The sequence below is a fragment of the Xiphophorus hellerii genome, chromosome 9 (genome assembly GCF_003331165.1).
Source record: "Xiphophorus hellerii strain 12219 chromosome 9, Xiphophorus_hellerii-4.1, whole genome shotgun sequence".
NCBI classification, from domain to species: Eukaryota; Metazoa; Chordata; class Actinopteri; order Cyprinodontiformes; family Poeciliidae; genus Xiphophorus; species Xiphophorus hellerii.
Genome location: NC_045680.1, coordinates 22,632,460 through 22,653,356, shown reverse-complemented (window position 1 = coordinate 22,653,356; position 20,897 = coordinate 22,632,460). Strand labels below are relative to the sequence as shown.

Below are 20,897 nucleotides of genomic sequence, written 5' to 3'. Positions count from 1 at the left end.
TGCTCTAAAAAACACAAGAATGCGCGAGAATTCATGAACACAGATGGAGAGGGATGTTTTCCCAGAGGAGTCATAGACATGGAGGATGAGCGGGAAGAGGAACACTGGCCAGACTCCTCTCCTGACCCTCCAATCCAGGGGTCACCGCTTGACCCCGGCGTGCACTGACGCGTGTGGAAGGTTCAGGGGCCGCCGTCTCTGTTAGGGTCCCTCTGGAGCCTGGCCGCATGTGCCTCTGGTATGCATCCTGCCACTGATTTGGTAAAACGAGAAAATGTATATGGCGCGCAGTGGGGGATTGTGACGGTGTCGCTTTTCGGTCCAAATCCCAGCGGAGATGGAAGAAGTGCTCATGAGCTTCGTACAGTGTGTATTTGCTGCTGAGTGCTAAACGGCCCAACAAATTAAGGCTACTGCCGATTGGACATGTACTTCACACTTTCTTATCAGTCTGCATTATTGTGAAAAGACCAGAGCAGAGAGTTGGTTGCTGAACTTGCAACCAAAGTTTCACAGGGCTGATTTAATGAGTAGGTGTGAAGTAGAGGTTACATGAGCACCGTTCTCTCTATTAACTCTGCATTTCCAACTTCTGTGGAAGGAAGCGCCGCATGGTGCAGCTCCCCATATGCAGAAGCTATAGTCTTTGAGGCGGTCATCCTCGTTTGCTGCTCTTCTTCCGCCCCTTCTCTCTCTCTGCCAATTTCCTGTTTAAAAACTGTCAATGAAGTCCACTAATGCAAGAAAAACAAAACATTTAAGAAAATGCTGGAGTGGAGATGTTCTAAACCTGCTTTCAAGACTGCAATCTAGGCCATGCACATTATTTTCCTGACGTAACAGATCTGGCCTTTTCACCTTACAGTCTTAGTGTTTTGACACCTTATAATGATGCCTAGATTAAGAGAGAGATTTTTGTTATTTCCACATCTGATAGTCCAGTAGACTTGTTTCGACTGGGGACCAAAATTGCAACATTTCCAGCTGCTGCGGTTCGTTTTCACACTGCACTGTGTCAAACGATCCAAACCCTTTGAAAAACCTGCCCCCCCGTTCTCGTGTGGTGGCGCCACACGAGAAATAATACAAAATTGTCTGAAGAAGAGAGTGAGTGCAACTACCTTCTTCACAAAATGCAAACAAAAACAGAGTGGCATCAGATTTTAGTGGTTGTAGGATTTCTCTTCTGTCTTTGATAAAAGACCATAAGCCATTTCTCCTGCTAGCACTAGACTCTCGTGTTTGTTTTGGTTTACCCAGAATGCCCAGCGCTATAGTCCTGCTTTTGGAGTGGTCTCCGGTCCGCGTCCATCCACATGTGCATTCGAACTGCGACAAAGTTAACTTCACCCGAACCAAGACCGAGGTTTTAAGGCGGACCAGAGTTTGCTTTTTGGTCTGTGTCAGAGTTCAATTGCGCGTTCACACCGGACTTTCTATGCAAACAAAGTAAATATCGATTAAAGTGGACTAAAGAGGGCTGGTGTGAACGCGCAATTAATATATTATCATGTAGGTTTGCTTTAGTGTTGTTTGGTTCATTCTTGGTTGTTTAGGTTTGTTTAATCAGTAGCGAGTAGGTGTTTAATTCACGTCACCAAATGTGACGTTTCCATTTGAGACAAATGGAAACAATTACATTTTTGAATTGAATTGATACGAAGAAAATATAAATTGATCCAAAATAAATTGTTAACATCGACCTTCCTGGCAAGGATTTACCCGTTAGCTTGATTTTACGAGATTATTTTTAATTTTTATTTAATCCAATGTAGTTTAACTTCCTCAGATTCCCAACATACAGTACTTTGGTTACAAATCACAACCGACAAACAGCAGCTGATGACAGATTTGAGTTTGGTCCTTTACAACAATCAGCCATACGATTAATCCAATCCAGCCACCAACTGCGTGTGGCCTGCCTGTTTAACCAGGCCTCCCTGGCTCTACAGTAAGTAGAGGATGAGACAATGTTAATTAAAACTCCCCGTCATCAGTCTGTCTGATGAAGCAAACTGGTGATGAAGGGACTGGGGGGGCGCCAATGCCACTGGGAACTTTGGTCGTCTCCGGGTCCACTGTTCTCTCTCGTAGTGAGTATCTGTTCTTGTTTGTTCAAACAGAGGAGGAAGTAAAGGAAAGACCACCAATTAAAAATAATTGCAACTAATTTCATAAGCAAGTGCAACAGGGGAAATATGCTTAATAAAGCAAAATCATTAGGCGAGATTATGCTCCACTTCCCCGGCTGCCGGGTTTCTACTTTGGGGCCTACCAAGAGAGGAGAGGAAGGAGAAATAAGAAGGGGTGAGAAAAGAGATGCAGACACTTGGAAAAAAAAAAGAAGAAACAAAGAGAAGAAAAGTTTAAAAAGTAGGCAGACAGTTGGTGGCAAGAGTTATGTGTGATCCCTTTTCAAGTCCCCTGACTGGCTCATGTTGCTGTGCCAACCCAAACATTTGCATTTGGGGAGGTCTGCTGCATCCCCCTCCCCTCGCTCCCCCGTTTCTTACCCCATGCATACACCACTGACAGGATGAATAACAAACCCGAGGAGTGGCTGACGCAGAAAGAGAAGAACAAGATGAAAAACCATCGCGTTTCCCGTTAAAACTCACCCCCCCCCCCACCCACTTGTGTAAGTGTACTGACTAAAACACTAGCATCAGCACCAGTTGGGGGTTAAAACTCGAGTCTCACCTCTGCAGAACGACACCCACTCACTTCAAGAGCAAGAGCTATGATTCAGCTTCCTGACCCTGAAAGCTGTCCAAGGGTGGGGATTTACAAACCTTTGGCTGAGCCTTTCAATCTTGCCCCTCAACCCCCCAAAACAAAATAAAAATGGGAGAATTTAAAAAATCAGGGTTGATGACTGATTCTCTACCAAAAGCTATACCAGGCCCGACAGGAAGTGCATCTATAAAACAGCTTGAGGATTTTTTTTGTTTTGTTTTTATTCCAACCAGCATAAATGTAGTTTTTTCCCACAACTGAGCGAGGAATTAACAGTAACTGCTTGGAGCTATTTACAACCTGCACACATCACACACACCGCAGCATTGTACGCTGAAGAGCCCGGCAGGGCCCAATCAGAGCCCGGCTCTGGGGAGCAGTCCGGCCTCTTCGTCCAATCCCGTCGTTCGCTCTGGCTGTGCAGCGCCGCCCGCAGCCAATCGGGCTCTCCCCACATGTGGTGTCGGCTGTGGAGCGTTTTGGTTTTGGGAGATCATTTCCCAGTCTGCAATGAGCAGAACCATTTTCTTGGATAAATGCTCTCGAGCCCTTTAATCACATCCATACTCTGAGACAACAATACAAAGACACAACAGCAAGTTTCACACACTCGGTTATAAACATGCGGCACTGCATTGTAAACCTGGGAACTATATGCTGAAATATTTTTGGGGTAGGCTGGGTTTTCCCTCGGTTTTTTTGGTGTGTAGATGAAAATGAAAAAAAAAAAAAGAGTGACTTTGATTTATCTTGCACTATTCATACGCAGGAAAACCCAAAGTGCTTTTGAAGTAACGGTTGAAAGACAGAGCAAAAGCATAGAACCGCCGCTTAGAAGAAAAAGATGTTAAAATGCAGATTTTAAAGGCACAAGAGAAACATTTCTCACATGCAAAACAGGAGCATTTAGAGACAATAACCACAAAGTACTGACTGGGGCGGCTGAATATAAATGCCTGCCACACTCTTTAGATTTGTATTTATATGAAAAGAAAAACAAAAGAATTTTGCTCCTAGTTATGTTTGTCTATCACAAACATTTCCAACAGAATATACTAAAATTTGAGGTTGCAATGTGATTCAACTCAATGGGTATTTTGACTTTTGACACATCACCGTACGTCTAAGAACTAAACTCACCGTCATGCTCTTGAAGTAAACATTTTGGAAGTGCTTAAGGGGGTAAAAATAACAAATAATTTTGCTCCATTTTCAGATTTGGATGGAGAGCTGATATACAGTGAACCCTCGCTATAACGCGGTTCACCTTTCACGGCCTCGCTGCTTCGAGGATTTTTTTGTGCAGTTTTTTTTTTTTCACAGTGCATTGTGTACTGCGCCCTGATTGGCTAAACAGTCTCCGAGCTTCTTCTCTACCTGTGTGCCAATAACGTTACAGTATTTAAATATACAGCTTGTCAAATTTTGCCTAATATTTTTGCCCAGAAGAAACAGAGCGACAACAACTACCGATAACTACGTTCTTCTCTCGAAAAAACACACCTGCACCACAGGCTTCAGAAAAAAAAGCCACCAGAGAGCGGAGTCAGGCCGCAGCATCACAGTCAGAGGAACAGAGAAATACGCGAGTCACAGTTTGCCCTACTGTACTTCGTATTGATGATTAAAATGATTACTTTACTGTAGTTATTTGTAAGGATGCATTCTATATGTTAAAAAAAATGCTTAGGCCTGAAAACAGGCTTTGCTCTTTGGTTTCAATGTAGAGTATGTAATTATGCTTTATAATAATTGTAAAAAAATAAAGGTAACTACTGCACGGATTTCGCCTATCACGGGTTCTTTTTGGAACTCAACCTCCGCGGAAAACGAGTGTTCACTGTATTTTGGACTCTGGAAGATGAAAAGGTTACAGTAACATATAGTTTATGTTAAAGATTTCTAATTGTTTATTGTAGAATATCATATACGTAACATTCCCCGGCTGAAAGGCTCGACACTACGGAGTTGGGCACAAAAAGGACTATTGCTAAATTTTTGGTTTGAGATCTCAGGGGAATCTTACAGCACTTATTGACCTGCCTGACAACGCACTGCACTGCTGTTAGGAGTAATGCTAAATAAAAAATAAATAAATAAATAAAAAGCTAAAAAGCCCAATCACCGTTAGCATGACCAAGGTTTCTTACAGCAAGCATGCCAACAGTGACGGAAAAATGTTACGTCACCTGCAAACATGAAAAGGCATCGCCATTAGATGCTGGGGTGATTTCATGAAGCTATGGGAGAGTGCAAAACGTACAGAAAAAGATGATCTACTTCTAAAATAGTTCAATCAAGCATATAGGACACCAACATCAGGCATTATCACTGCATTTAGGGAAATGCACAGGAAGCAGTGCTGCATTCTATAAGATCAGCGTTATTTGTGTCTTGCAGGTTGTGTAAAAAAAGAAAACACCACCTCATTTTGACAGAGAGGAAAAAATGAAGAAAAAAGAAGCATAAAAGAGATGTTAGACTATTTCGTTCTGATATCTTTACAAATTATGTCTCTAAATAGATTAGCATAACTTTGCTTTATATCCTGTTGTTGCTCTTAAAAGAGTGCCTGATTACCTCACGTGACATCAATAAAAAAGAACCCAGATCAATTGATTACCTGATTAATTCGTCGTTTGATGTGAGTATAGCGCACAAACGAGTGAAATAGTCAATAGGACCCTAAAAGCCATGTTGTTTTTGTTAAACCCAGGCTCAATAAAATCAAGATGCGAGCACTTTTGTTTTGAAAAGAAGTGTCTTTTATAACCAAGCATGACAACACACATCTGATGTATTTTTTAACTTCGATTAACGTCCGCATGTTTTGGGTAAGACTTGGGCATTTCCAGAACCTGATTCTCCTTCAAGTGGGAAACTGCTTTGTGAAATTATCCCACACCTTGGCATTAGTTAAGAACAAAACACCATGAAAGTTGCTTTTAAACACGTAAATTAGACAAAGCTTCTCCAGCTCTCTAAGCAAACAAAAACAACAGAGCCTGGAAGTCTGAAGAACATCATTTCCTAAGTTCTCAGATGGAGACGTTTAGCAGACACAGGGTGGGTTACACTGTCATGCTTACTTTCCTATATTCTCAAGTTCCCGTTTGTCCTCTGGTATTTTGTCCTCTCTGTATATTTTTCTGGTGATTCTGCACCCCGTTTGCAACCCACAGTTCATCCACAGTGCGCTTAAAACTCGAGCCGCTCGCTAAAAGCGAAAAGCGGAGGGGGGGGAGAATTGCCGTTCTCATGGTGACCAACCTCCGTTCGGCGTCTGGTTTTTATTTGACTCCTTTAATTGGGGGGAATGTCACAATCAATGTTTTGCTCTGGATGCTGAGACAGACGACCTCCTCCTCATGTTACTCGAGCCAAAGCGCTTTGTCGGCCGCTATAAAACCATCCACACACGCACGCCAACACACACTTGAACCTTAAAAAGTGCACAAACTGCCAGGTTTCCCCTGACATGTTGACTTTATTCTGTCCTAAACGCACCTGGCACCCCGTAGCGGGCTTCCTTCCAACAAAGTGTTTATAACAAAGTCAGGGTTTTTTGTTTTCTTTTTTCTTACATGAACCACAACTCTCAGCTTGAACTTACCCCCACCACCCTCCTCGATTACCAACTGCACCCAGCCAAGTGGAACAGGAAGAGTCAGAGACTTCTCATAGGGGAGAAAAGTGGGATAGAGAGCGGTCAGCAGTCTCTATTAGCGCGCTATGAAGATTTACCAAACCCCTACAGTATATACAACGTGACCCCAGATGTGATATAAGACAAAACCACAGCGTGCTATTTCAGGGCGTGTGCTAAGGTATGGTGCAAGCCCAAACCAAAAGTGGGATTAATTGTGAACTTTACGGCTGGGGGAGGAGAGCTTATGTTAGAGGCTCAAGGTTAAAGATGCTATTACTCTGAGGGAGGTGCGCTGGCTGTGGTGCTGAGGCAGACGGACCATTCATCTTAGTGGCTGGCCTTGATCTACACTACAGTTCACCAACCGCTTGGTCAACAAATTCAGCGCCTTGCAAAACAACCCAGACCCAATGAGCTCTTTTCCAATTTGTTTACAGGTTTTTTTAAAATTATGAATGGAAGAAAAATTATACGTGACTTTAATTAACGCAAAATTTTAAATTGTATGATTTGCATTTTTAGCAGGCAGGTCAGGGAGAAAGTTGTGGAGAAGCTTGTGTTTTCCCACCCGATAGTTTGGTAGACTCGGTTTGATTGGGGACTAAAATCGCAACATTTGTTCCATTTTCAGCGGCTGCCGTTCACTTTCACACCGCATTGTGTAGAACAAACCAAACTAAATGAAAAACCTGTTCCCTCTCCATCGCCTGTGGTGGCGCTGCACCAAGAACTACTGAGGAAAAACGACACAAAAACCTCTGAAGAAGAAATGACTGCAAATGCCTTCTTTGCAAAATGTAAAAAAAAAAAACTAAAAAAAAACAAAGTTGTGTCAGATTTTGGTGGTTGTAGGATTTCTATTTTCTCATTGGCAAAAGATCACAAGCTATTTTTCCCACTAGAACATTTGTTTTGAGTATATTGAGCGAGAATGATCTGCGCTGTAGGCCGGTTCCTGTTTTTGGAGCTTTGATCCCCTTGGCATTCAACTTAAACCAAACAGGTACCTGGATATTAGGCGGATCGTAGTTCACTTTTGTCTGTATCAGAGATCAATTGTGTAATTAACCCTTCCCTAAACACACCTGAATTTCTAGGCAAACAAACTACAGTCTGATTAAAGGGGGCTAAACATGGCTGGTGTGAATGCACCCTGAAAAAACAGTTAGTTTTAATAATCACAAAAAGTCAGAAGGTAAAATATCAAAATGTCTTACTGTTACAGAGTATGGGTTTAGAGTTTAAAGCTATCAACGCTAAAAAAAAGGGGACTTTTTTTGTGTAGCTCGTAGAAGTGTGCGTGTTTTTGCCCTAAGAGATGTGACACGAGGAACTGATGAGAAGGATGGAGTGTGAAGACACTGATAGAAATCCTCCCATTAACAGCACTGAAGACAGAGATAGAGGAAACAAACACCCAGCTGCTAACACCTGGATAAACCACGTGTGGCAGCAGGAGAGCTCTCTCACCGGTGAGGCTCTGGAGCAGCGGGCTGAGCTCCGTCTCCCGGGTGATGACCAGCGTGAGCGCTCCTATCAGCTCGCGCTCCAGCTTCGCCAGCTCCTCCTCCCCGCCGTCCGCGGAGTGCTGCGCCTCCTCAGCCAGGGTGTACAGATAGATCAGGAGGAGGATCAGCTCCTCCGGCCCGCACTCGTCCTGGCCGAGCCTCGACCCTGACGATGACCTGTCCTCGCCTCCGCGGGGCTTCATTAAGGGCAGCAGCTGCCTCAGCACGGTCGGGAAGTCGCTGTCTCCAAGAGCCTAGGACATGGGGAAACACACACACACACACACAGATGCGTTTCACGTTAACAATGTGGTCATCGTGCAAATGTGAGTACAGCAAAGTTAAGGCTGCCCCTGTCAAAACCTTGTCGGTAAAACCAGGTCACAGATTTCATTACAAATTAGGTCTCACAAGCAAATCTGCGCAACGTCTCCTATAAACATACATCTGCTAATTTTGGCCAGGATGTCCTATTCAGTCTGAATCAATCCAAAGGATCTCATTTCCAAAATCTATCCCCCCTCTTTTTTAAATAGATATTCATTTGTAAGGAAACAGGAAATGTTTTCTTCCAATAACTTTTTGTGAAGGTCATGTTGTTGCAGGTGTTGTTGCGGAGTAAAACAGAGCTGCACTCCACAGCCAGCTCAGTCCTTGGACACTTTAATTGCCTCCTTTAGAATCCCACAGGCCGTTTTCTCCACGATTTCTTGGATTTGTAGAGAATGGGAATGTTGTTTGCTAATTCCAACACCAACTGAGTCAATAGCAACCTAGAAACACCCTTCTTTCCCTTGTAAGATGCTCTATGAGCGGTGCAGGCATGTGGTATTCTCGAGTGGAATACCACATATGTGCGCCAAATAACAGATTTATTTTGTTAATATATAATTATTATTACTAACTTAAAATGGATATGCCGTTAAAATACTGATTTCCACGGTCAAATATCAATAAAACACGTGGATCCAACAACTGTTAACACAAAATGGTGCAAACAAGATCATGAAGGACTCAGATCTTTTGCTAAGCTCAAATCCAAAGATGTTCATTGTTTTGTCTTCCACGATGAAAACATGGAGAAAAGGCTTAGTGACTTAATGACCAGTCTGCAAAACATAGACTGATCTATCGAAATATTCAAATCATAACCTTACAAGTTATTGACTGTAAATCAAAGAGTCTAAACCAAAAACAAGTGTTTCCCATCTGACCTTTACATTTGATCATCCTGCTCAGTGAACACACAGCACAAATGGCTTTGGCGGACGCCGAATCATGACAGGTGTTTAAAAACTAAACCATTTATACAAATAGCCATTTGAGTTTTTTTTTTTTTTTATTAAAAACAACCTTGACATGGGGCGTGCTGTGGTGGCGCAGGGGGTTAGCACGCCCCACTTTTGGAGGCCTTAGTCCTCGACGCGGACTCCCGGTCCCGACGACCTTTGCCGCATGTCTTCCCCCCTCTCCTCACCCTTCTTCCTGTCTGCCTACTGTCGAAAAAATACGAGCCACTAGCGCCGCAAAAACTCTTCGGAGAAAAAACTGGAAAAAAAAAACAACAAAAGAAAAAAAACAACCTTGACATGTTAGCACCAGACTTTCAACAGTAAGATTGAAGGCATCCAAGAAAACTCGTTTTTTAATTCAGTGGAGTTTTTGGTCTTTGTCATTATGGAAGATGTTGGATGTGGAAATGTTGTCAGCCTTTTAGAAATGGCAGAAAGAAGTTAAAGGTCTACACTCTCGTGGTGGGAGAGAAACAATTTAGTTACAGTTGCTAATTACGCTAAATGCTAATATAGCAATGCGTGTAGTATCGCAAAAACAAAAGACCCCTCAGATGTAATATTTGTTGGGCTAAAATATTTCAAATGCAATGATAACGTCTTATGTTATGAACCTTTCAAACATTGGATGCCAATAAACATATTTTTGGCTAAAGCAATTTGGCCAGTCCATGTTTTTAGACTGCAAAAATACATAAAAAATCAAACATGTTTTAGTCTCTGCATGCTGACTGAATTTAGCCTAAACTAAGACGGTGACAGACAGGACTGCTCAGCCCATTTCATCTACCAGAAAAACTTTTTAAACATATTTCGACTTCAGGGTTAAGAGGTTGACATCTTTTCACCTTCTAACTATAACCCACATTTTTGCCTTCAATTAGATTGAAAACTGTCGTCTTTTCAATAAATTTTGCTTGAATTTGAACTGTTACTGCCCTTCATGCCCACCCACTGATACTGTGACCAAGTTCCTAAAGCTGAAAACAGTTGTGGTGACATCATGATGATGAAAAAGACGGGAAAAAATCATAAAAATCTGGGTTAGTGGAAGCCAATGCTGTTGTTGCAATCGTCAACAATATTGTCATTTCCTGATTACGTGCTCCAAAAAAACAAAAAAACAACAACAGTTGATTAAATTTAAACTTAAAAGAGAAAATACATTTTTCTGACCTAATTTCCCACAATGCAACTTACCCTAAGTACTACGGCTTGCCATATATAGACTGAGGTTGACATCAGTTCATATAACAAAGTAACAGGCAAACGTTCATGTAGATTAAATGTTTATTTCGATAAATTCAACAAAATACAATGATATAAACCTTCGACTTGTGCATGACATCATTGTTCCATTTGCTAATTTTACAGCTTCACTTGGTTTCCTTCGTCTGTGTAATTTTCTTGGAAACTCTCTGTATCCCAAACACTGCGCACTTCTGCACAAATGCTTACGGACCCATGATTCGGGGCAAAGTTGAGGTACAGCGGCCTGTTTTTGTGATTTTGCAGGTCTAAGTAGTCGGGAACGCAATGTGGCTGAATGGGGCTCTGGTCCAACAAGCAATAGATCACAAGATCCTTCACAGGCCACTGGCCACTCTTACAGTGAGGGTGAGCTCATACACCAATAAACAAGGGCGTGGACCTAATCTGTCTGATGAAAAACATGAAGCTCAAATGAAAGAGTGACCGGAGAATAGAAAAACAGGCAGCAGGCTGACCAAGTGATGTGAATTGTGAATAATGAAGCTCAGAGGAAATAGCACCAAAACAGATACGACAAGCAGAAAGACTGCCGATAGTAGAAAGGAAACGATTGTTGAGAGCTTAATGGTCAGCTTGAGTCGGACGGGGCTTCAAAACGTCCCTGTAGTACGTTTTATTTAGACATGGGATTGCTCTGTGAAGAGCTCTGTGGTCCCTCTTAACAAGACAAACAGGCTCAGAGAATGACAGGCTGCTGATGTTGTTGTGGTGGGAAAACCATTGGCTACTACGCCTGATCCACAGGAACTCAGCACTGAGCCAAAGATACAATACAGTCCAGCCAAACCCCCAAAACGCCCCGACTGCTCCACAGAGGTACTCGTTATTGACTGCTAATGCATGATTCTGAATAAAGTTAGCACCATACTAACTTCTTGACATTTACCTCATGCTTGAATAATCGATCTGCGCTGCGTCTCTGGGAGGTGTTTCTGCCGGTACGCTCAACCCCAACGAGGCCTCTCCCCCACCTCGGGCTCCAGCCAACCACTTGCCCTCAGGGACTCTTCAAACACAATCTCACCACACATTTTTCTTCTCAAGCGTTGTGAAATCAAATACCTCTCCAAGTTGCGCTCGTCTGAGTTGCCAAACAATGTTCGGGATCTTTTGCCTCGCTCGTTTCTGCGGGCGGACGGCGAAGGGGAGAGGAAAAACAAGACGTTAGCGGCTGTTTTAACAGCGAGCTGCTGAGCACGTTCCTTTTTTCCATCTCCTCTTTCATTCATCCATCCCAAACATGTCTGAGCACATCTTGGAGGACTTTTATTTGATCCTTAAGCGTGCCGTGGTCAGCAAACAGCATCATCGTTTCAGAAAGCTCTGTTTGCCGTGCAGCTTTGGCATCAGACGCTGTCAGCGTGGGGCAACAGTGACAAAGAGAGTTGAAAGGGGGGAGATTTGGAGGGAGTCATTTGTTAGAAATTACTTCACTGCAGAGCTGAGCTCGTGTTACCTTTTGGACCTCTTTGCACACAAAGAGTATGTTCTCAGTGTTAGAAAGCCTAGTTCCTTGAGCCTTTACTCTTGATTTATTAACTTTGTTGTGGCCTCTAAGGTTTTCGGCTGCAATCCCTTCACAGAAACCACTATCTACCCGTGACAGTCCATTACATGGTATTGCAACAAAGTGAACTGTGGGCATTTTTCATAGAGTCCACCTATTTAACTGGATGACTTTACTGAAAAGAGCCTATTATTATGATCCCTAGACATGAACATGAGTTCGAGACTCTTATTTTGAAACAAGGGAGGAAATAGTTATTTAGTTGCCCTTTTTTGCTTAATTAGTCAACTAATAAAGACTGGTCATTGTGCTTACTGACGCCTTTTGGTTATTAAACTATGGCAGAAGTTTCCACCACTTTAAAGCGATACTATGTAACTTTCATAAACAATATGCTTCTTTTTTTTACACATTTGTTAAAATTGTCACTTTGTTGTGACACTATAGTAAGAGATGTGTTAAAATTTGAACTCTTTTGCCTGCTCCCAGTGCTCTCATTCAGCAGCAATTGCAGAAATACACGTCCAGTCAGAAACGACCAATCAGAGCCAGGAGGAGGAGGGTCTTAGCGTTGCCCATCATGCTTGTGTACGCACCGCTCAGACGCTTGCTCTCTGCTATGCTACAGCTTCTCCCTGTCAGCAAAACCTTAGCATGGCCACTGATGATGGCGGATAAATGGTTTTCCTGGAACGGTAAGTTGTTTCTCCATCATTAGGGCACAGAGCAGCATGTACACAGGTTTGATTGACAGCACTAAGACATTCCTCCTGGCTATGATTGGTTGTTTTTGACCTGGAGTGGTGCATTCTTGCAGGTTGCTGGGATAGCACCATTTTTGGCACCCAGCAGACTTTAATGACAATGAAGCTAGCATCTGATTTCTAGCTTTCTATCACTGTATAGCTAAATGGCTACTTAGCTAACTCTGGGCTGCATATGATCACCTCTGGTTTAAAAGTCTAAATGACTTAGATTGATCAAAACTGCACTGATTTATTCTACATCAGGTGGACTTTTCATCTTTACTTAAACAACAAAAGGGAGATGGTAGAGTAATTTGGGCAAACATTTCTCAGAATATTGTAAACAGCTCTTGTTGTCGTGAGCTTCATGCACTAAGTGATCCGATAATTCACCGATTGAAGATGTCTTATTTTTAAGCCAAAGCGATCGGACCCATCGCGTTTCTGTCCAACAACTCATTACAGCCTCTCAGACGTGAGACAGAGCTGACCCTTAGCGCTGGAGGAGGGTGGCATATTTGTGAAGGTTCACAGTGTTCAGTGTTGTGTCATTCATCTTGAATTACCTTCTACAAAAAGCACCATACTGTGCTTTTCCAAACTCTGTGCACTGTACAGTCTGCCTACAGTGTGGTATGCACGCATTTTTTTCTTTTCACATGCTAGAGGAAGCATCGAGCGCAACTGGGTCCCTTCAAGAAGCCTATAAAAGCTGCTGTCAGCCGCGTGTCATGGCGCCAGAGCAGGAAATGGAAGTCTTTGCTCCAGAACTGAGGCTCTGTGCCGAGGGAAGCCGAGAGAGAAAGCAACCCCGGCGCTGAACTCAACCGCACCCGACTCGTGATGCTGGTGCACAGGCATGGCTCTGATCAGGACGGATGGGGAAGCAGATTGCTAAATTTGATATTTTGGAGAAACGAACACAATCTCGCGTGTTTACACTGGATCCAATTAACGTGCAACAGTATGGAGTGTAAGCAATCATAAAATGTGGTATTTGGTTAAGCACAAACAATCTCACTTCAGTAAACTGAAGTGTTTATCGTGTTTTCCTCAATTTGACATCTTATTTTGATGGTTTATGTTTCATAACGCTGTATCACACTATATAAGATTGTCATAATGAATGTATGGAATAGAAAATCTAATTTATACATTCAAACTCTGTATTTTAATAGAACTTTTCTCTATTCTAGCCTGTACTAAACATTTTGCTATTGTTAACACATAACCACTTCTGTAAGTTATAAATAAAACACCTTTAAACTTCTACACTAGATATAAGATCTTGTAAGTCCAGAATTCAGGGAGCAGTGCAGGTTCCTACCATAATAGCAGGAAACCAACGTTATTTTTATAACAATTACAGGATGCACTGACCATGTAGCCCCATGCTAATGTGACCATTACGCACAATTACACCATAACAGCGGTATTATTCGGTCACACAAATGATAATTTTAGGTACTCCAATTACTAGACGACAACACTGCTTTAAATAACCAAGTTTTCAGAGGAAAATCTAACTTTCTACAGACGTCCTCTTTGTTCCCCAAACAGGCCGACTCTAAAACGCACCAGCAGGTTATTAATGGAAACCTGAGGCGTCGCTGGTTCTCTCCGGCGCAGCGTTCTGGTTCGAATCTGTGTGCAAGTGATTGACAGATCTTCGCTTGGCAATCCCAACCACCCTGGGCTCCATAAGGGCTCCATCTCACCCAATCGAAGGCCCGGGCCAAAACCCCGCCTCTGCCCGGCTCAACAGGAAACCAGCTCCAGATGCAACCCCTGGAGGAAGGTGAGTGTTTGAGACGGAGTGCAGTGCACTAACCAGAAGCAGGCCTCGCTTGCGTTAATGTTGCTCACTGCCTGCACAATGAACCCCTTTTCTGGGTCCTGTGGGGGGGCTTCAAAGGGGACGAGATGGGTACTGGAGGTCCAGGTTTGTGAGAGAGTAACAACAACACTGGACGCAGATTTGCTCTTCTTGTTGACTGAAAGTCTCTCTCCTCGAACATGAATCAAGGCAAATGCATCCCTTCACATTTGTCATGGCAACCTTAAAAAAAAAAAAAGTTTCTCACATTCCTTTGGAAGCACATATGTGCTTCATTTTCAAATATATAATCACATTCAATTTGCACTCACAAATAACAACATGCAAAGCTGGAAGGCACACAGGCAAACTTCTAAAGAGCACGATCCATAAATTTTTAAGCCAGAAGACAGCAACTAAAGATCAACTCTAAATCATGTTCAGCAAGCTCGCTATTGATTTGTCATAAAGCAGCTGGAAGACAAACAACTAATGTGCTCAGACTCAGGGAAGCTGGCAGAGTTCTGAACAAGTAAACAACACCAGAACCAAGAATTAGAAAAAAATAAAAGTAAAAATCACAGCAGATTTTCCAGACGTGCTGTTAATGTGCGCGGCTCATCTTCTCCTCCAGGAGTAACGGGGGCGGGGGGGAGACACACAATCCCACACGGAAAGGATCCCAGCAGAGGAGGCACAGGTTCAGCGTTACCTGCAGTGGTGACGGGGACAAATCCGACAACTGGGCCCGCCGGGAAATTTCTGTTTATCTAAAGAGCGGATATTTGCCTTAAGATGAGCGAGAGTCGGAAAAAAAAAGAAGAAAAAAAAAGAACCTGGTTTATCTCTGGATTCTTTTAAACAGCTATTATTCTATCTTGTGTGAAAAGAGTGCGGGTCTTTATGGAGAATGTCGGAAACGTGACTGTAAACACAAAAAAAGGAGATAGCCTGCTCTGGTGAGCATTCGAACCAATAAATCAAAGTTATTAACTTGCTGCGATTCATTCTTGTAACAGCGACGTATCTACATATCTTCAGAATCTTTCATTTTGAAAAAAATTAAAGATTAAATCCACGACTTTTGTCAGTGAGACATTAGATTTACTGACAGCATTTTGCCACATAGCCACAATGCCAGTAGAAATGGTTCTGATACAAATGCAGGAAAAACTTTTCAGATTCATATTTGTAATATATTAAATGACCTTTATCCTCTACTTTGGTCTTATACGCTTCATTGCAGGTCTGGACGATAGACCGAAGCTTAACCGGCAGCCAGAGGTAGAGCTGGTTGAGGAGGAAGAGGAGCAGCTAAAAAAAAAAGAGTCATCAATAGTTTATTATATTGAGTTCAGTAAACACGATGGAAGTCAAGTTATTATGAACTTCTAAACATGTTCAGCTGTGCTTGTTTGTTCAATAACTCTCAAGAACTAAAAGCAGACATTTATGCATTTATTTGCAGATGCTGTGGTTTCGTAATCTATTAAAGTGGAAAAATAAAAGCAGTTATGAAAATCTGGTCCAGGGGAATCATACCATTATTATAACAGACTGCAAAGTATTTATTCTGGCCAATCATATTCTGTTTTTTTTTAAGTGAGGTTGGAGGTGGTTAATGTTTTCATCCATTCACTGTTATTGAAGAGAACTGCTCTATATAGCATAATATCGCCTAGCCCTACTTCATTGTGTTGGTTAATCCAATGTAGGCCTGTCACAAAAAAACAATAAATCAATTAATCACATGATAAATGAAAAGAAACGCAATAATTTTCATTTGCTTGATTTATCGTTTTGATCTTTTCTCTCTCTTTTTATTAAAAACTGAATGATGAAAGTCTTCAACCTGGTGCTTTGGTCTCAACTATCCTTTTTTTTGATAGATAATTTTGTTTACAGAGACGTTAGAATTAATTTAATTTGTAGTTTCTCTGTTCCAGTGTTTAAATGTCCATTAGAATTTAAAGTGTATTGATCATTGAGAATGTGTTCCTGCATTATTACTATTGCATTACTTGAAAATAGTCTCAAAACAACAATATTATCGTTTATCGCAATAAGTTCTGTGACAATTTGTCGTCCAGCAAAACTTGTTATTGTGACAGGCATAGTCCTATGCAAAACCAGTATAATAATTAAAGTTGCCTAACTAAACCTCTTTCAGATGTCCTGCTCATACAACTGTAAGACAACCTCAGATGAAGAGCATGAGAGTAATCAACTGAATCCTCTTCTACGGTGAGGAAACTTCCACCATCTGCAGATTAAGTCGACATTTTTGCAGTGACGGATGACTGAAAGTAGCATCGCCAGGAGTTTGTTTGTTATTACACCACACATAATGACATTGCGAGCGACCGCAGGCATTGCCAAAACACACCACGACTGGAACCCCACAGATTGCAGTTTTGTCGTGTGTCGTCGCTCGTCTTCTTCAACCTTTTTCTCACCCGGACAACCTGATGACTGAGCAGAAACGGCTCTCGTACAGAAGAAACAGGAACTTCTTATTACAACAAATCTATTAGCACGTGTGCAGTGTGACCACTTTTCTGACTTATCCGTCAGTCAGTCAACTCTTCCGTGTCTGCAATGGGAGAAACCCACACTGAAAATAACACGCTGGAGTCGGAATAACAATACAACAAAGACACAAGAGGACCCAAATTGTCGGAAGGCTAAAGATTTACAGCAGCGCAGAGAAACTTCATGCAGAGCAAGTGAAAACACATGCAAACCTAAAAAAAAAAAAGATCTAAATATCATCAACAATGTGAGAACACAGAGAGTATGACACAAAGCTCTGTCTTTCATATCAGGCTATACTGGGTAACATTTTTTATTTAACATGTTCTTATTAGCATGTTTTTGAGTATTTTGGTTCATATGAGGAACTCATTTATGATGTAATTTTTGATACAAAGGGAAAACTCATAAGCTTGAAACTTTATAAACTTCATAGGTTGATGGTTTTAGTCAAATGAGAAATGAGACGTAAATCCTTGTTTTAAATGAAGCCTACGTTATCAATTAGCATCTCCAGAAGTATTCGACGTTTTGTCACGTTACCTCAAAGAGGAGGGCAGAATTGTAAACTGGGAGCAGAATGATATACAGTTTTTAAAAAATATTTATTCAAATGAATAAGATCAAGTGCCTTCAAAACCTTCTTGGTAAACAGAGTCCATCTGTGTGTAATCTAATATCAGAGTAAATCTGAGAAGCTTGTTAGAGAGCCGAGCATCGCAAAGACCAAGGACGACTTCAGATAAGTCAGGAGTGAAGTTGTAGAGAAGTTTATCCCAAACTTTGAGCATTAATCAGAGGAGTGTCTAGAAGGTCGATGATAACTTTGGAGGAGCAGCTGAGATCAAAGCTCAGGTGGGAGGATCTGTTTAAAGGAGTCGCATTTTATGCCAAAAAGAGCAAAGGCCGCAAGAAATGTCTGTGTAAAGTCTGTTTAAAGCCACGAAGTAGACAGCAAACATTTGGAAGAAGGAAGATGACACCAAAATTGAAAGGTCATGCTGTAGGGATGATGCTCTTCAGCAGGGAGAAGGAACTTGGGAAGAGTTGAGAAGAAGAAGATAAATACAAGCTAATCTGGGTAGATAACTTGCAAAAGTCTGAAAAAGCCTTAAGACTGGAGAGAAATTTCACTTTCCAGCATGACGATGACTTGAAACATGAAGTCAGAGCAGCAATGGAAAGGTTTAAACCAAACCTCATGAGCTAGAATGGCCTAGTCAAAGCCCACACCTAAATTCATAAAGAAGACTTGAAATTCATTCAAGCTGACTGAGTTTGAGCTATTTTGCAAAGACGGCAGGTAGAGAATAAGACAAATATGTCACAGCAAACTTTTCTGATTCTTTTTGTCAACAATAATAAAAAAAAACACATATTGTTTTCCTTCCACTTCACAAATCTGCACTATTCGATGTTTGTCTGTAACAAAGCCTTGTAGTCGTAAGATGACAAAATGTAAAAACCTTCTAAGATGAATGACAACTCTTTTCAACGTACTGTACACTGGACACCCAGAGGGTCAGACACAGAGAGAGACCGTTAAAGATCAGCTCGCTAGAATTTAAACAGCACCCGGCCTCGCTGTCCGTACATGAAACAGCGTGAAGATCAATCCTTCGCTCGTCCACCTTTCATCCCCCTTTAATCCACCGTCTCCTCCCGCATCTCCGCCTCTTTTATCTGCCTTTTACTTCCTCTTGCACTCTGTGTGTCAAAAGTTGGTTTGGCTCAGAGCTCCAGGGCTGTAATTTGGAGGCGACTCGGGACCCAATCAGAGAAACAAACAGACAGTCCACGCACTCCACTCTGCCACCACCAGCAAGCCACTCTGGTCACTGCGGCTGGATCCTGTCTGCCTGGCACACGACACGCTGCCTGCTTATCGCGCTTCAGCCGAGACCCGCAGATCCGTCCAAATGTAGCCGCGTGAGAGGACGGACGGGGGTTGGGAGCAAACAAAAACTTTTAATTGAAAAATTTGCATCTGAGCCACAACAACCCGAATGCTTGGAAACATTAGCCGATTAACAAGGCTGTGTTTTGCTGCATAGAATTTAACGGATAATAGCGTAATTGACCAGATGAGAGCTGCTCTGCAGCTGCAAACCCTTGGGTCGAGTAAAGTCTCCGTCTCTATTTCCCCACACTTGGACAATTGGAATCATGCATGCAAGGCTGCCTCCCCGCCCCTAAAGCTGCTAAATACTATATATTGACTGAGGAGGCACCAAGTGGGGAGGAGGCTTCCTGAGGTAAACAGCTGACGAAGAAAATAAGCAGAAATCTAAAAGGAAATGTTTAAAAAAGAAGATTTCAGGGCTTCTGCAGCTCTCACCAATTCAAACTTAGGACTTTTTAAGACCTCTTTAAGCCCACTATGAATGAAATTTAAGACTTGTGTCACAACTGAAATGCACAGAACAAATGTAGCATCGTATGGGTTGGCAAGAGAAGTGGGGCGGTGATGAAGACGAACGTCGTCCAGACAACTGCCGATAAATTTACACTCACCCATGACAGATGCAAAAAGCTAGCAAGCTAGCTAGCGAGCCAGCAAGGGTATGTTAGCAGCTAGTTAGCGGTAGCTTCATCTGCCTTGAGTCACAGAATGCAATGAAGATGTCTAGGTGTGATTCAAATGTTTCTGACACAAGAAAAATAAACTACATAGAATATATGAGGTAAAATCGTCCTGCCACAAATTTAAGACGTGATAACATGTTTAACATGTTTTCTACAAATGTGAGGTATTACAAAGAAACAAAGGGTGAATGTAAATTATCTGAAAAGTCCTTGTTTTTTTTCTGTGTAAGTATGTTAGCTGCCTACACAGCTTTGTTAAACAAGAAGGGAGAGGAAACAGCTAACAAGAAGGGTGAATGAAGAAAACCAAAATCTTTATCCTTTTAAAGCTTCTACTTCTGTTGACTTTGGGAGTTTTAGTCGTCCATCAGAGTCCATATTCTCTACAGCAGAGGGGTCTCATGTCTTCAAGAGTCAGTTTTCTGAATGTTTGAACACGATAATTCACTAACAAGTTTCTAATGACAAGCTGAGGAGGTAGCACACATAAAACCTGCAGGACTGGAGTTGGACACTTGAGGTCAAGGGAATAAAACCAGGGGCTTGTATTTACAATCACCAATGCTGGTCTCGAAAATAATATTTTCAAAAGCGAAATGAGTAATTATTTCATTTTTGCTTTAAAATATGAACAAAACCTTGTTTACAATAGTGTTCTCTAACACGCACGGTGCGGCTTCGCCTCTGCTCCTCGTAAATTAAAACAAAGTTTCTGATTGCTGGTAATGAGATTTCCCAAAAACTGGAAGTCAGTGAAATCTCCTTTAATAACTAAGTAAATAGGGGGAAAAAAGTTTTCTTTTTTGACAAACTGATTTCAACAAAAATCCAATTTTAATTCAGTTTCCTGTTTTGCTCAGACAAATGTTTATCCCTCGACTTCATGGCCCTTTTTAATGCACGAATGAGTCGCAGACCTGAGATGAATGGCTTAACGAGGAGGACCTGGCTGAGAAATTGCTTAAGTTTGACGAAAATTATTGATCAAGTCCACTTTCCTGGGAAGCAAAAGATAAAGAGACGAGGGATGAGTCATGGCTTTTGGCACGGCGCTATATAGGATGTAATGTAGAACTTGTCATTGATATTTTGCAGTTGGTCTGTTTCACTTTTCAGCACAGCCACTCAGAAATGGTTTTAATATCAGAGCTCACTTTCTTTTTTTACCAGCTGTATCAGTGTGGATGGTATGTTTTTCATCTATATGTGGGGGTGTGTGCTTGGAAAAAAACACAAGACACTTACTGTACTTA

The 20,897-nt window shown here is 41.9% G+C and overlaps 1 protein-coding gene across 2 annotated transcripts in view; it reads right to left on the bottom strand.

Moving 5' to 3' along the window:
- Positions 1–20,897, bottom strand: part of scfd2 (sec1 family domain containing 2) — a 129,580-nt gene that overhangs the window by 59,680 nt on the left and 49,003 nt on the right. For both annotated transcript variants that reach the window (XM_032571845.1, XM_032571844.1), the window contains exon 5: positions 7,856–8,147. In XM_032571845.1, coding sequence (XP_032427736.1) covers positions 7,856–8,147 — 292 coding nt within the window. The remainder of the gene's footprint in view (positions 1–7,855; positions 8,148–20,897) is intronic.